Raw genomic sequence first — 14,936 nt, forward strand, 5'->3', positions numbered from 1 at the left:
GACCAAAAAACTTAAAGGAAAAGAAAAGACCTATTTCCTTCAATAAGATGGTGGCTAAGTAAATTATGAAATATGCATATAATCACAAACACAAATATAGTATGTTGTTATAGTTTAATGTAACATTAAGTAAGTCATTCAAAAAATGTAATGCCATTATAATTTTTAGTAGTCAATATATGCATAGTAAAATGCCCACAAGGACATACATATCATTATTAATAATTTTGATATATTGGGATTGAGGATGACTTTAATATTCTTTTTAAGGGTCTACAGTTTATAAAATTTTGACAATAATGATCATTTTGCAATAAGAAAATTACTTCTAAAAATAAAAAGATGTACAAGTAAATAATTATACAACCACACAATTGTCATCTATACTAAGAAAATATCACAATATCCTTCAATATGAGGGTGGGTTCCCTGTACCTTTCAGGACGGAACTCCTCAGGCTCTGGCCAGAGATCCTGGTCTCGGTGAAGAGAAAAGGTTGGCACTATCACCAACATCCCTTTGGGAATGAAGACACCACTGATTTCCACATCTTTCTTACAGGCCCTCTCAAGTCTCCCAGCGATTGGGTATAATCTGAGACTTTCACTCAATACCATGTCCAGATACTCCATCTGTACAAGGGCATCGTAAGTGGGCAGTGTCTGGAAGGAAAGAAACAGATTTTCACAAATTAAGATTTGGGTTCCATTTCAACTCAGTTAGTGCACTACTACTGGAGTGTTAGAAAAGAACACTTAAAAATCATTTGTTTTGGTAACAGTCATTTATGGGCATTTTAATGTCTACCATGTCCTTTAACTTGCTCAATGGCCCACTGACTTATATGCAGTAGTAACAATTTGAAGAGATTGCTAGGACAATCCTCTAAACAGGGCCTGACATCCTTTCCACTACCAAGTAGTGGTATTTCTTCCTCATATGAACAAAAGTGACTAATATACTATTACACTTAATCTTAAGTGAAATATGTTGAAGTCACTGTTTCCTTTCAAAACAGGGGCCTCACATCTCTGGAACCTCTTTACTTTTTATACCCAAGCAACTGTGTGAAGCAGAGAGTCACTCCTATCCTCTACTAAACCCATGTTGGACATGCACATGTGGGTTAGAAGTAAACTTTTGCTGTGAAAACCCACTAGATTTGAGCGTTAATCTTACTGGTTACTGAGACACAACTGAGCCTATCTTGACTCCCTCTTCCAGCAGGACCCCCTTACCTTATTGGGGAAAGTCGCATCAATCTCCTTCTGCAGTTTCTGTTGAACATCAGGATGAGTGGCCAATTCATACATAAGGAGGGAAAGAGAAGTACTAGTGGTCTCGTAGCCAGCAAAAATAAAGATAATAGACTGGGCCACAAGCTCCAGATCAGAAAGAGCTAAAAGGAGGGGAAAGACATTTTAGCTGAAACAGGTGAATATGAAACATCACAGGTTAGATGATGACAAATGCATTTGAAACCCCCAAATCCCTGGTGGAATATGTAAAAGCAATTCAGAATCAAACGTAGAGTGGTTTCACTCTAATGTCTATCTTGTAGAGCCAGAAAGAGGCAAAGGTTGTCTTGATCTGGTTATTCCAAAGGTTCATAATATTCTTAGACATCTGTTACTGGTTATGCCATCCTCCCCACAAACAATTGTGAGTAAATTTCAGGAGATGGTATTCTGTCTAACATACACAGAGTTATCAATATTGTCTTTTAGAGAATTGTAAAAGTACTTCTGCCCTAAGTAACATGGGCTAACATCCTCCCCCCAGGAAAAATATAATCTCTTCCAGCTAAAATACAGCTTAATTTTTTTTGAGAGTATGCTATGCTAAGGCTAATTATCAGAAAAATTAAATGATATTTCATCTAAACATTATTTGCAGGAATTTAAGTGGACAATATTGGGTTACAGATAAACTCTTGCTATCCAAGTGTGGTCCATGGACTAGCAGGTTCTGTAGCACCTGAGATCTTATTAGAAATGCAGAATCTCAAGCCTTACCCTAGAACTATGGAATAAAAATCTGAGCTTCCTGAGATGTGATTTGTGTGTCCAACCTAGCTTGAGAAGCATGGATTATACCTTTGAGAGGTTTCAGGTAAGAGAAGCCCTGGGGCACATTCTTCACATGGATGATCTCAAATATGTATAGAAACTATGACACAGACAAAATTCTAGAAGACTGGTGAATGATGTTAGTCTAATCAACTGCATAAGATAGCAAAAAACCAATGATAAATGGGAGGACATGGGCTGGCATGAATTATAGACAAACAGAATCTAGTGAGTGGAATTAGCAATGCCTTTTCAATCATGGCCTGAAGGTCACCTTCCTTAGTAAATGGCCCTATTCTGAGTATAAGCTGGCCTCCTTTTTGACTTTCTTGTGGTAGAAACTAAGCATGGTCATACTCATCTATTTGATCAGAACAGGATTAGAAAATATGTAAGGCACTGAAATTAACATGGTACTTGTCACAGACATGAAATTCTCAACTAAAAATAATAAAAATGAGTGTAAGAAAAGTCTACAGAATTCTGATTTCTCAGTCATACTTTCTGTGATGCTGCCTTGGATAAATTCATCTATCAAAGTCTTTCCCCCAACTACCACGAACCCCATGTTAATCACATTTTGTAGCTCCTGCTGTCTGATATGGTAGCCACTTACCAGATGTGCTATTTATATTTAAATATTAACTAATTACATTTAAAACAATATACAATTTAGTTATCCAGTGACACTAGCCACATGTCAAGTGTTCAATTAACCACATGTGTGTAGTGGTTCTGTATTGAACTGGGCATATATAGAATATTTTCTGTATCACTGTGATACGGATATCTGTGATACAGAAAATAGGAGAACTAGATAGATAGATAGATAAAAGTAGATGTGTACATATGTATGCATATATTTTACTGGTGTGATGGAGTAAACCCATCCTTATTCTCTAGAATCAATTGTTAAATATTCAAGAATTTTGGGAGATGGTTGTCCAATCATATTTAGCCTGAACCAATCAATGGTTGTCCAATCATATTTAGCCTGAAATTAACCATGATGGGAATATTTCTGTCATAGAAGCAAATTATAATCAAGGCTATTTTTTCTTTCAGACTCAGAGACCATTATCACATCACTGGTGATGGATAGATATAGAAATGTTTACATGTATCAGTTCTGTGTAAATATATTTGATATTCTTAATTCGACCCACTGAGAGGAAATAGAAGCAAAGAAACTTTATAGCAGTGAGCACTCCTAGATCCCAGATTTTGGTTCCTAAATACCATTTCTCACTGAAAGGAAACAAATCTTCTGGAGAAGCAGCTAATTCCAGGGCTCATCAAGGGAAAGAGAAGAGAAACCAGGAATGTCTTACACTAGAATGGAAGCAAATGCTTGAGAAGTAATATGGGAAAATAAATAGAATACTCTGTCCTATAATGGTGGATAGACCATTATACCTTGCCAAAACTCACAGAATGTACAACATCAAGGGTGAACTGTAATGTTAAACTATGGATTTTGAGTGGTAATAATGTGTCATTGTAGGGACATTGATTATAATAAATGTATGACATGGTGAGGATTTTGACAGTGGGGAGATGCTGTGTGTAGGTGGGGCAGGAGGAATATGGGATATCTCTGTGTCTTTCGCTAACTTTTGCAGTGAACCTAAAATGGCTATTAAAAAAGTCTAAAAAAAAGTCTATTGAAAACATTAAGAAAGAGGAAGAAAAAAAATAACAAGGAGCCCACTTGAAAGGGCTTCCAGAAGACAAATCTGAGACAATTGAGGATCTAAATAAAGAATGATGTAAGAGGGGCGCCTGGGTGGCTCACTGGGTTAAAGCCTCTGCCTTTGGCTCAGGTCATGATTCCGGGGTCCTGGGATCGAGCCCCGCATTGGGCTTTCTGCTCAGCAGGGAGCCTGCTTCCTCCCTTCTCTCTCTCTGCCTGCCTCTCTGCCTACTTGTGATCTGTCAAATAAATAAAATCTTTAAAAAAAAGAATGATGTATGATCTCCCTGATATGAGGGAGAGGAGATGAAACATGGGGGGTTGAGGGGGTAGGAGAAGAGTAAATGAAACAAGATGGGATTGGGAGGGAGACAAATCATAAGTGACTCTTAATCTCACAAAACAAACTGAGGGTTGATGGGGGGAGGGGGTTGGGAGAGGGCGTGGGGTTATGGATATTGGGGAGGGTATGTGCTATGGTTGTGAAGTGTGTAAACCTGGCGATTCGCATACCTGTACCCCTGGGGATAAAAATATATGTTTATAAAGCTGTAAAAAAAAAAAAAAGAAAGAAAGAAAGAAAGAAAGGATGAATACCCAAGTTTTGTAGCAACATGGACGGGACTGGAAGAGATTATGCTGAGTGAAATAAGTCAAGCAGAGAGAGTCAATTATCATATGGTTTCACTTATTTGTGGAGCATAACAAATAGCATGGAGGACAAGGGGAGATGGAGAGGGGAGTTGAGGGAAATTGGAAGGGGAGGTGAACCATGAGAGACTATGGACTCTGAAAAACGATCTGGGAATTTTGAAGGGGTGGGGGGTGGGAGGTTGGGGCACCAGGTGGTGGGTATGGTGGAGGGCACAGATTGCATGGAGCACTGGGTGTGGTGCAAAAATAATGAATACTGTTATGCTGAAAAAATAAAAAAATTTAAAAAAAAAAAAAAAAGAATGATGTAAGAGACTAAGCTAGTAATATTTGAAATCATATTGACATTAATTAATTATTAATTAATTACAGAGAGAGAATGAAAAGCTCCTTCACAATGGACAATCACTTATCAAAGTGGAAGAATTGATGGGATTAGAAAGTCACCGTTTTGGAGCCATCATAGTAATAATTGTTTCAAATTCCATCCATGGACAATAAAAGCAGTAGGTGAAAGTTTGAAGAGAAACAGCATTTACACAGTTGAAAAGGCATCTTGCACCAGTTCTTAATTACAAAACGAAAAGTAAAACTTTACAGTACATTAAGCCAGTGAATACAATTTTAACCAAATGTTCCAGGTCACCATCACTGGGGTCATGTGTCTTCTGAGGTGATGAAGCCTTGATGTGAATTTCCAGTTTCAAATTCACTGGTCTGACTTAGGCCAGGTGATTGACATGGAAAATAAGCTCCCCAGAGGTTCTTTTTTTTTTTTTTTACATTATTATAAGTGTTCCTTTTATTATATACATGCGTGACTATTTTTTTAATCATTTTTTAAATTTATTTTCAACATAACAGTATTCATTGTTTTTGTACCACACCCAGTGCTCCATGCAATCTGTGCCCTCTCTAATACCCACCACCTGGTTCCCCCAACCTCCCACCCCCTCACCTCTTCAAACCCTTCAGATTGTTTTTCAGAGTCCATAGTCTCTCAACGTTCACCTCCAGAGGTTCTGATGCAGGTGATCCATGAACCACTGACTTTCTTGTCCATGGTGGCCCTTAAGGTTTTGAACAAACTTATTGCTGGGTGCTTCTGGAAGGTGCTTCTACTACCATTTGTACCTGAACTTGTGTCTTTCTTCAATTTGCAGAAATTCCATCTGCTAAAAATCTTCCTCCACATCTCAGAACCCTGCATCAGAAACTCTCCATCACTGGCTCTCTGAAGCTCTCATTACTTACCTTTGTGGGTATTCACTTCCTTAGAATTCTGGGAGTTAATCATCAGTTGGAGTAAATCCACTCGGTGCTACAAGCAGAAAGAATAGTTTCAACAACAAAACATCACTCGTGGAAGTCAGAAATAAATTAGGGATGCAGGACTTAGCTTTTTTTTTTTATTAAATTTTTTTATTTTTTCAGCATAACAGTATTCATTATTTTTGCACCACACCCAGTGCTCCATGCAATCCGTGCCCTCTACAATACCCACCACCTGGTGCCCCCAACCTCCCACCCCCCACCCCTTCAAAATTCTCAGATCGTTTTTTTAGAGTCCATAGTCTCTCATGGTTCACCTCCCCTTCCAATTGCCCTCAACTCCCTTCTCCTCTCCATCTCCCCTTGTCCTCCATGCTATTTGTTATGCTCCACAAATAAGTGAAACCATATGATAATTGACTCTCTCTGCTTGACTTAAGGACTTAGCTTTTTTCCTGAGAGTATGGTCCCTTTAAGTCCAGAAGTCTGACTTGCCAGTGGCAAAAGCATCCAGCTAAAATCTTGCAGCAGGATGTTTTCCCGACAGGAATCCAGCTATTGGTCCCACTGCTTTTTGGTTCTTTCTCCCTTGATCCTGAGTTTCTCTGGATTTTGAACACAACTTTCTGACCAAAGTGTTGCATACTCCCTCTCCTGTCATGCTTGCTAACTCAGGGGAAAGTCCCTGATTTCGGTCCTTTTTTTCCCTTCCAGCCTTAATTCTTAATGAATGGCTACATAGACCAATTTCCTGGTCTCTGCAGAATCCATGGGCAGCTTCTGTGTCAACATCTTCCAATGCCCCACCCTTCCAGAGTTCTGCACAATTTTTAGTGACATTCTGGGGTACCCAGCCCTGTCTTGCTGGGAGACACACATCTTTGTGCTGGTTGCCAGGCCTCAGGAAGGTGAAGCTGGCTCAACTTGCATCTTCAGTGCCCAGAGAAGACTCCTGCCCACTCCAGACTATGACAGCCTCAAATTTAACACAGACTATCTTCCAGAAGATGCCTCATAGGACCTTCCCCTGGAGAATGTGTAAAATAAGAAGCTTAGAATTAAAGGGATTCTTTGCCATTATAACATCTGGGGATGTTATACTATCAGAAAAATGATTTTTACACAGTAATTTTTACCCTTTGATAATTTATTGAAGAGAAATCTCATGCAGGGACACACTATGTTCCACCTTTATTATTAAATCTTAAACATTGAATCTTAGACTCATTTTCTTATCTCCTTTCCTGAATTCCACCTTCTTCATCCTCTCTAAAATGTTAGAAGTCTCCTGCTCTAAACCCTACAGTTCTCTACATACTGTAAAAACATACATAGAAGTATGCACATGATATGTACACAACTAAATAAGAGATCAAAAGTAAACACACACATGTAATCACCACCATAGTTACCTTTTGCTTATCTTTTAGGCGACTTTCCTTCATTCTTTTTATAGATTTTGTGAAAAAATCAGTAACTTTTTTGGGAAATAGCCAGATATTTAATATTTCATAAACTGGAGTAAGGAATGGGAAGAGTACTGTAAGGAACAAGAACAATGGAAATCACAGTGAAAATGCAAAATTTACCCAGAGCAGTTATAATTTGGACTATAACAGAAAAGTGAAAGACACCAGGAGTCGTTGAAGTTGGGAGTCATTCCCTCTATCAACTTTACTTGAAATTTCAAGCCAGTGGCTGAGCCAGAGAAAGTCACAAGTAGGTGCCACCACTAGAGCAGTGAGATCAATGTCCCCAACCACATCTTTGGGTAACCAAAGCAACAGGATTACATTCCCAGATCTCTTAGCCTTTTAATTTTGGACTAGAGTCTCTTTGGATATACCATACCATAAGATGTTACTTTAATTATCATGCTATTTAAGAAGGTGTTGTCAGAATGCAAATAATACATAGCATGCCCTTCAACTTCAAAGGGATAAAATTAGAAATTGAGAATACAAACATTGGATTTTGTAAATATGTGGAAATTAAATATTATAGTCCTGGATAGACAGTGGCCAAAGAAGAAATAAAAAGGGCACTTAGGAATTACTTAGAGATTACAAAATGAAGAAACTATATACAAAAGCTCATGGGATAAGAAAAAGCAGTGACTAGGAAGAAATTTCTCATTATATATGCCTACATTTTAAAAATTATTTATTTATTTAGTTAATTAGTTAGATAGTCACCATACAGTACTTCATCAGTTTTTCATGTAGTGTTTCATGGTTCATTGTTTGCATATAACACCCAGTGTTCCATGCAATATCTGCCCTCCTTAATACCCATCACCAGGCTAACCCATGCCCCAACCCCCACCCCTCTAAAACCCTCAGATTGTTTTCCAGAGTCCATAGTCTTTCATGGTTCATCTCCCCATCTGATTTCCCACGTGCTTCATTTTTACCTTCCTTCTCCTAATGTCCTCCATGTTATTCCTTATGTTCCACAAGTAAGTGAAACCACATGATAATTGTCTTTCTCTGTTTAACTTATTTCACTTAGCACAATCTCCTCCAGTACCATCTATGTTGATGCAAATGGGGGTATTCATCCTTTCTGATGGCTGAGTAATATTCCATTGTATATATGGACTACATCTTCTTTATCTACTCATCTGTTGAAGGGCATCTCGGCTCCTTCCACAGTTTGGCTATTGTGGGCATTGCTGCTATGAACATCGGGGTGCATGTGCCCCTTCTTATCACTACATCCGTATCTTTGGGGTAAATACCCAGTAATGCAATTACTGGATCATAAGGTAGCTCTATTTTTAACTTTTTGAGGAACCTCTATACTCTTTTTTTTTTAAAGATTTTTATTTATTTGTCAGAGAGAGAGAGAGAGCAAGCACAGGCAGACAGAATGGCAGACAGAGGCAGAGGGAGAAACAGGCTCCCCGCCAAGCAAGGAGCCCGATGTGGGACTCGATCCCAGACGCCAGGATCATGACCTGAGCCGAAGGCAGCTGCTCAACCAACTGAGCCACCCAGGCGTCCCCCTCTATACTCTTTTTAAAGTGGCTATACCAACTTGCATTCCCACCAATATATTTATGTCTATATTTAAAAGAACTAAGATCTTGGGGCATTCATCTGGCTCAGTTGGTAGAATGTGCCATTCTTTTTTTTTTTTTTTTAAGATTTATTTATTTATTTATTCGACAGAGAGAGATCACAAGTAGATGGAGAGGCAGGCAGAGAGAGAGAGAGAGAGGGAAACAGGCTCCCCGCTGAGCAGAGAGCCCGATGTGGGACTCGATCCCAGGACCCTGAGATCATGACCCGAGCTGAAGGCAGCGGCTCAACCCACTGAGTCACCCAGGCGCCCTAGAATGTGCCATTCTTGACCTTGGAGATGTGAGTTCAAGCTCCCTGTTGGGTGTAGAGATGACTTAAAAATTAAAATATAATAATAATAATAATAATAATAATAATAATGGCCAAGATCTCAAATCAATGACCCAATTTTTTGGTTATAAACAAGCTGGAAAAACAAGAGGAAACTAAACCCAAAGCAAGAAGGAGGAAACACACAATAGAGACAAGAGCAGAAACTTATGATATATAGAATAAAAAACAATAGAAAAATCAATGAAAGCAAAACTGATTCTTTTAAAAGACCTTTAGATAGATTGACCAAAGAGGAGAAAGGAATCAAATTACTATCATCAGAAATGAAAGGGAAGGTTATTGTTGACATTCAAAATTTAAAAAGAATATAAAGAAATACCATGAACAACTGTATGCTAATAAATTAGATAACTTAGATGAAACAGAAAAATCCTAGAAAACACAAACTAGAAAGTGACATCAAAAAACAACAACAACAGGGCGCCTGGGTGGCTCAGTCAGTTGAATGGTTGCCTTTAGCTCAGGTCACAATCCCAGGGTTCTGGGATCAAGCCCCATGTTGGTCTCCCTACTCGGCAGGGAGCCTGCTTCTCCTTTTCCCCTGCTTGTGTGAGTGCGATCTCTCTCTCAAATGAAGAGGTGGGGGGGGGGAGGTTGGGGGAACCAGGCGGTGGGTATTAGAGAGGGCACGGATTGCATGGAGCACTGGGTGTGGTACAAAAACAATGAATATTGTTATGCTGAAAATAAATTTTTAAAATGATTAAAAAAAGAAATAAAATCTTTAAAAAACAAAAACAATAAAAAAAACACTAGGCAATCTGAAAGATAAGTAAAAAGATTGAGTTAGTAGTGAAGAAAGGACCCACAAAAAGAAGTTTAGCTTCAGATGGCTTCACAGCTATGTTCTAGCAAATATTTACAGTAGAATCACCAGCAATTTTGCACAAATTCTTCCAACAAATAGAATAGGTATGAACACTTCCAAACTCATTCTGTGAGACCAGTATTACCCTTGATACTAAAACCAGACAAAGATATCACAGAAAAAGAAAACTACAGACCAATGTATCTTATGACATGTCATTTTATGACATCACAAATCCTCAACAAAATACAAGCAAAATAAAACTAGCAACATATCAAAGAAGGATATACCATAACTAAGAGGAGTTTAACTCAGTGATTTAGGGTTATATAATACAGTATAACAACAACAACAATCACAACCACAACCACATGGTCATCTCAATAGATGCAGAAAAAAGTATTTGACAAAATTCCAATACCATGTAGTAATAAAAATACCCAACACTAGAAACGGAAAAGAATAGCCTCAACCTGATAAAGGTCCTCTATAAAAAACTCACAGCTAATACCACACTTAACAGATATAGACTGGACACTTTCCACTAAGAATAAACAAAACAAGGATGTTTCTATTGCCACTCCTATTCATTATTGTACTAGAAGTTCTAGCCAGGAAAGGTAGGCAAAAGCAAACAAACAAAAAACCTAAAAGCTAATCATAGAGGAAATAAAGAAGCAAAAGCATCTTTATTATCATATAACATGATGTTGTACATAAAAAAATCTGAAGGAATGCTTTAAGAGTCTACTGGAACTAGGGCAGTATCTGGGTGGCTCAGTGGGTTAAAGCCTCTGCCTTTGGCTCAGGTCATGATCCTGGGATCCTAGGATCGAGTCCCGCTTCGGGCTCTCTGCTCAGCAGGGAGCCTGCTTCCCCCCATCTCTCTGTCTGCCTCTGCCTACTTGTGATCTCTCTCTGTCATATAAATAATAAAATCTTAAAAAAAGAGAGTCTACTAGAACTAATAAATCAGTTTACCAAGGTTTCAGGATACAAGATTAACATACAAAATCAGTTATATTTCTATACTCTGCAATAGTAAAATCCAAAAACAAAATTGGAGTGTAATTCCATTTACAATAACATCAAGAACAGAATATTTAGGAATAGCTTTAACACACCGGGTGTGGTGCATAAACAATGAATTCTGGTACACTGAAAAATTAAAAAAATAAAAAATTTAAAAAAATAGCTTTAACAAAAGAAGCACAAAACTTATACTCTAAAACCCACGAATATTGTTGGAATAAAATAAAACAAAAACAGAGGGAGACAAGCCATAAGAGACTTTTAACATAGGAAACAAACTGAGGGTTGCTGGAGAGGAAGTGGGTGTGAGGATGGGGTAACTGGGTGATGGGGATTAAGATGGGCACTTGATGTAGTGAGTACTTGGTGTTATACACAACTGATGAATCACTAAATTCTACCTCTGGAACTAATAATACACTATATGTTAATTAAATTGAATTGAAGTTAAAATTTAAAAAAACTTTTTTAAAAAAGATTTTATTATTTATTTGACAGAGAGGGGAGAGAGAGAAAGTGAGTGCACAAGCAGGGGGAGTGGGAGAGGAAGAAGCAGGCTCTCATGCTGAGCAGAGAGCCCAATTCAGGGTTCCATCCCAGGACCCTGAGATTATAACTCGAGCCAAAGGCAGGTGCCCAACAGACTGAGCCACCAGGCACTCCTTTAAAAAGCTTTTTAAAGAAATAAAGAAGATCTATGTAAATGGAAAAACACTCAGTGATCCTGGATTATGACTTAACATTGTCAAGATGGCAGTATTTGTCAAACTAATCTACAGATTAATGCATTTCTTATCCAAATCCTAGCTTTTTTGTAGAAATTGGCATACTGAATTTTAAATTTATATGGAATTGTAAGGGACCCGGAATAGTCAAAACAATCTTGGGGAAAAAAAGGATAAAGTTGTAAACTTCAAATTTCCAGTTTCAAAACTTAACATGAAGCTATAATAAGACAATGTGGTACAAACATAAGGATAGACATATAGATCAAAGGAATTGAATTTAGGGTCCAAAATGATACCCATGTGTTCATGATCAACTGATTTTGCTAAGGTTTCTAAGACCATTCAATGAAGAAAAAATAGTCTTTTTTAATCAATGGTGCTGGGATAAGAGGACAGTCCCATGCAAAAAAAAAAAAAAAAAAAAAAAAGTGAAGTTGGACTCTTACCTAATACAACATATAAAAATAAATTCAAAATAGATTAAAGACCCAAATCTAAAAGTAAAATTTATAACCCTTAGGAGAAAACCAAGGGATAATTTTTTTTTATTTCCTATTTTTGTTTTTATTATTTAAACGTTTATCTTGTGTTGTTGTTGTTTAATTAATTAATTTTTAAAAATAAACATATAATGTATTTTTATCCCCAGGGGTACAAGTCTGTGAATCGTCAGGTTTGCACATTTCACAGCACTCATCATAGCACTTATCCTCCCCAATGTCCATATCCCCACCACCCTCTCAATCCCCACTCCCCCCAGCAACTCTCAGTCTGTTTTTTGAGATTGAGTCTCCCAATCCCATCTTCTTTCATTTTTTCTTTTCCTAGCCCCCAACCCCCCCCCCACATTGATCTCCACTTCCTCATATCAGGGAGATCATATGATAGTTGTCTTTCTCCAACTGACTCATTTCGCTAAGCATAATACCCTCTAGTTCCATCCACGTAGTCGCAAATGGCAAGATTTCATTTCTTCTGATGGCTGCATAGTATTCCATTGTGTATATATACCACATCTTCTTTATCCATTCGTCTGTAGATGGACATCTAGGTTCTTTCCATAGTTTGGCTATTGTGGACATTGCTGCTATAAACATTCGGGTGCACGTACCCCTTCAGAGCACCACGTTTGTATCTTTAGGATATATACCCAGTAGTGCAATTGCTGGGTCATAGGGTAGCTCTATTTTCAGTTTTTTGAGGAACCTCCACACTGTTTTCCAGAGTGGTTGCACCAGCTTGCATTCCCACCAACAGTGTAGGAGGGTTCCCCTTTCTCCGCATCCTGGCCAGCATCTGTCATTTCCTGACTTGTTAATTTTAGCCATTCTGACTGGTGTGAGGTAGTATCTCATTGTGGTTATGATTTGTATTTCCCTGATGCCAAGTGATGTGGAGCACTTTTTCATGTGTCTGTTGGCCATCTGGATGTCTTCTTTGCAGAAATGTCTGTTCATGTCCTCTGCACATTTTTTTTTTTAAAGATTTTATTTATTTATTTGACAGAGAGAGAGAGAGAGAGAGATCACAAGTAGGCGGAGAGGCAGGCAGAGAGAGGAGGAAGCAGGCTCACCGCTGAGCAGAGAGCCCGATGCGGGGCTCGATCCCAGGACCCTGAGATCATGACCTGAGCCGAAGGCAGAGGCTCAACCCACTGAGCCACCCAGGCGCCCCCCCTCTGCACATTTCTTAATTGGATTATTTGTTCTTTGGGTGTTGAGTTTGCTAAGTCCTTTAGGGATTTTGAATACTAGCCCTTTATCTGATATGTTGTTTGCAAATATTTTCTCCCATTCTGTTAGTTGTCTTTTGGTTTTGTTAACTGTTTCCTTTGCCGTGCAAAATCTTTTGATCTTGATGAAATCCCAATAATTCATTTTTGCCCTTGCTTCTGTTGTCTTTGGCGATGTTCCTAGGAAGAAGTTGCTGCGGTTGAGGTCAAAGAGGTTGCTGCCTGTCTTCTCCTCAAGGATTTTGATGGATTCCTTTCTCACATTGAGGTTCTTCATGCATTTTGAGTCTATTTTTGTGTGTGGTGTAAGGAAATAGTCCAATTTCATTTTTCTGCATGTGGCTGTCCAATTTTCCCAGCACCATTTGTTGAAGAGGCTGTCTTTTTTCCATTGGACATTCCTTTCTGCTTTGTTGAAGATTAGTTGACCATAGCCCTATTTCTGGGCTCTCTATTCTGTTCCATTGATCTATGTGTCTGTTTTTGTGCCAGTACCATACTGTCTTGTTGATGACAGCTTTGTAATAGAGCTTGAAGTCTGGAATTGTGATGCCACCAACTTTGGCTTTCTCTTTTAATATTCCTTTGGCTATTCGAGGTCTTTTCTGGTTCCATATAAATTTTATGATTGTTTGTTCTATTTCTTTGAAAATTATGGATGGGATTTTGATAGGGATTGCATTAAATGTGTAGATTGCTTTAGGTAGCATAGACATTTTCACAATATTTCACAATATTTGTTCTTCCAATCCAGGAGCATGGAACATTTTTCCATTTCTTTGTGTCTTCCTCAATTTCTTTCATGAGTACTTTATAGTTTTCTGAGTATAGATTCTTAGCCTCTTTGGTTAGGTTTATTCCTAGGTATCTTCTGGTTTTGGGTGCAATTGTAAGTGGGACTGACTCCTTAATTTCTCTTTCTTCTGTCTTGTTGTTAGTGTAAAGAAATGCAACTGATTTCTGTGCATTGACTTTATATCCTGACACTTTACTGAATTCCTGTACAAGTTCTAGCAGTTTTGGAGTAGAGCCTTTTGGGTTTTCCACATATAGTATCATATCATCTGCAAAGAGTGACAGTTTGACTTCTTCTTTGCCGATATGGATGCCTTTAATTTCTTTTTGTTGTCTGATTGCTGAGGCTAGAACTTCTAGTACTATGTTGAACAGCAGTGGTGATAATGGACATCCCTGCCGTGTTCCTGACCTTAGCAGGAAAGCTTTCAGTTTTTCTCCATTGAGAATGATATTTGCAGTGGGTTTTTCATAGATGGCTTTGATAATATTGAGGTATGTGCCCTCTATCCCTACACTTTGAAGAGTTTTAATCAGGAAGGGATGCTGCACTTTGTCAAATGCTTTTTCAGCATCTATTGAGAGCATCATATGGTTCTTATTCTTTCTTTTATTAATGTATTGTATCACATTGATTGATTTGTGGATGTTGAACCAACCTTGCAGCCCTGGAACAAATCCCACTTGCTCGTGGTGAATAATCCTTTTAATGTACAGTTGGATCCCATTGGCCA

General features: G+C 38.2%; 1 protein-coding gene across 3 annotated transcripts in view; it reads right to left on the minus strand.

Annotated features, from left to right (window-relative positions):
- Positions 1-14,936, minus strand: part of LOC125090641 (cytochrome P450 3A12-like) — a 56,986-nt gene that overhangs the window by 4,186 nt on the left and 37,864 nt on the right. For all 3 annotated transcript variants that reach the window (XM_047713497.1, XM_047713500.1, XM_047713498.1), the window contains 4 exons: positions 7,101-7,228; positions 5,671-5,737; positions 1,239-1,399; positions 436-662 (listed from right to left, as the gene is read on the minus strand). In XM_047713497.1, the coding sequence (XP_047569453.1) occupies positions 436-662; positions 1,239-1,399; positions 5,671-5,737; positions 7,101-7,228 (583 nt within the window). The remainder of the gene's footprint in view (positions 1-435; positions 663-1,238; positions 1,400-5,670; positions 5,738-7,100; positions 7,229-14,936) is intronic.

This window comes from Lutra lutra, chromosome 18 (genome assembly GCF_902655055.1).
Source record: "Lutra lutra chromosome 18, mLutLut1.2, whole genome shotgun sequence".
Classification (NCBI taxonomy): Eukaryota; Metazoa; Chordata; class Mammalia; order Carnivora; family Mustelidae; genus Lutra; species Lutra lutra.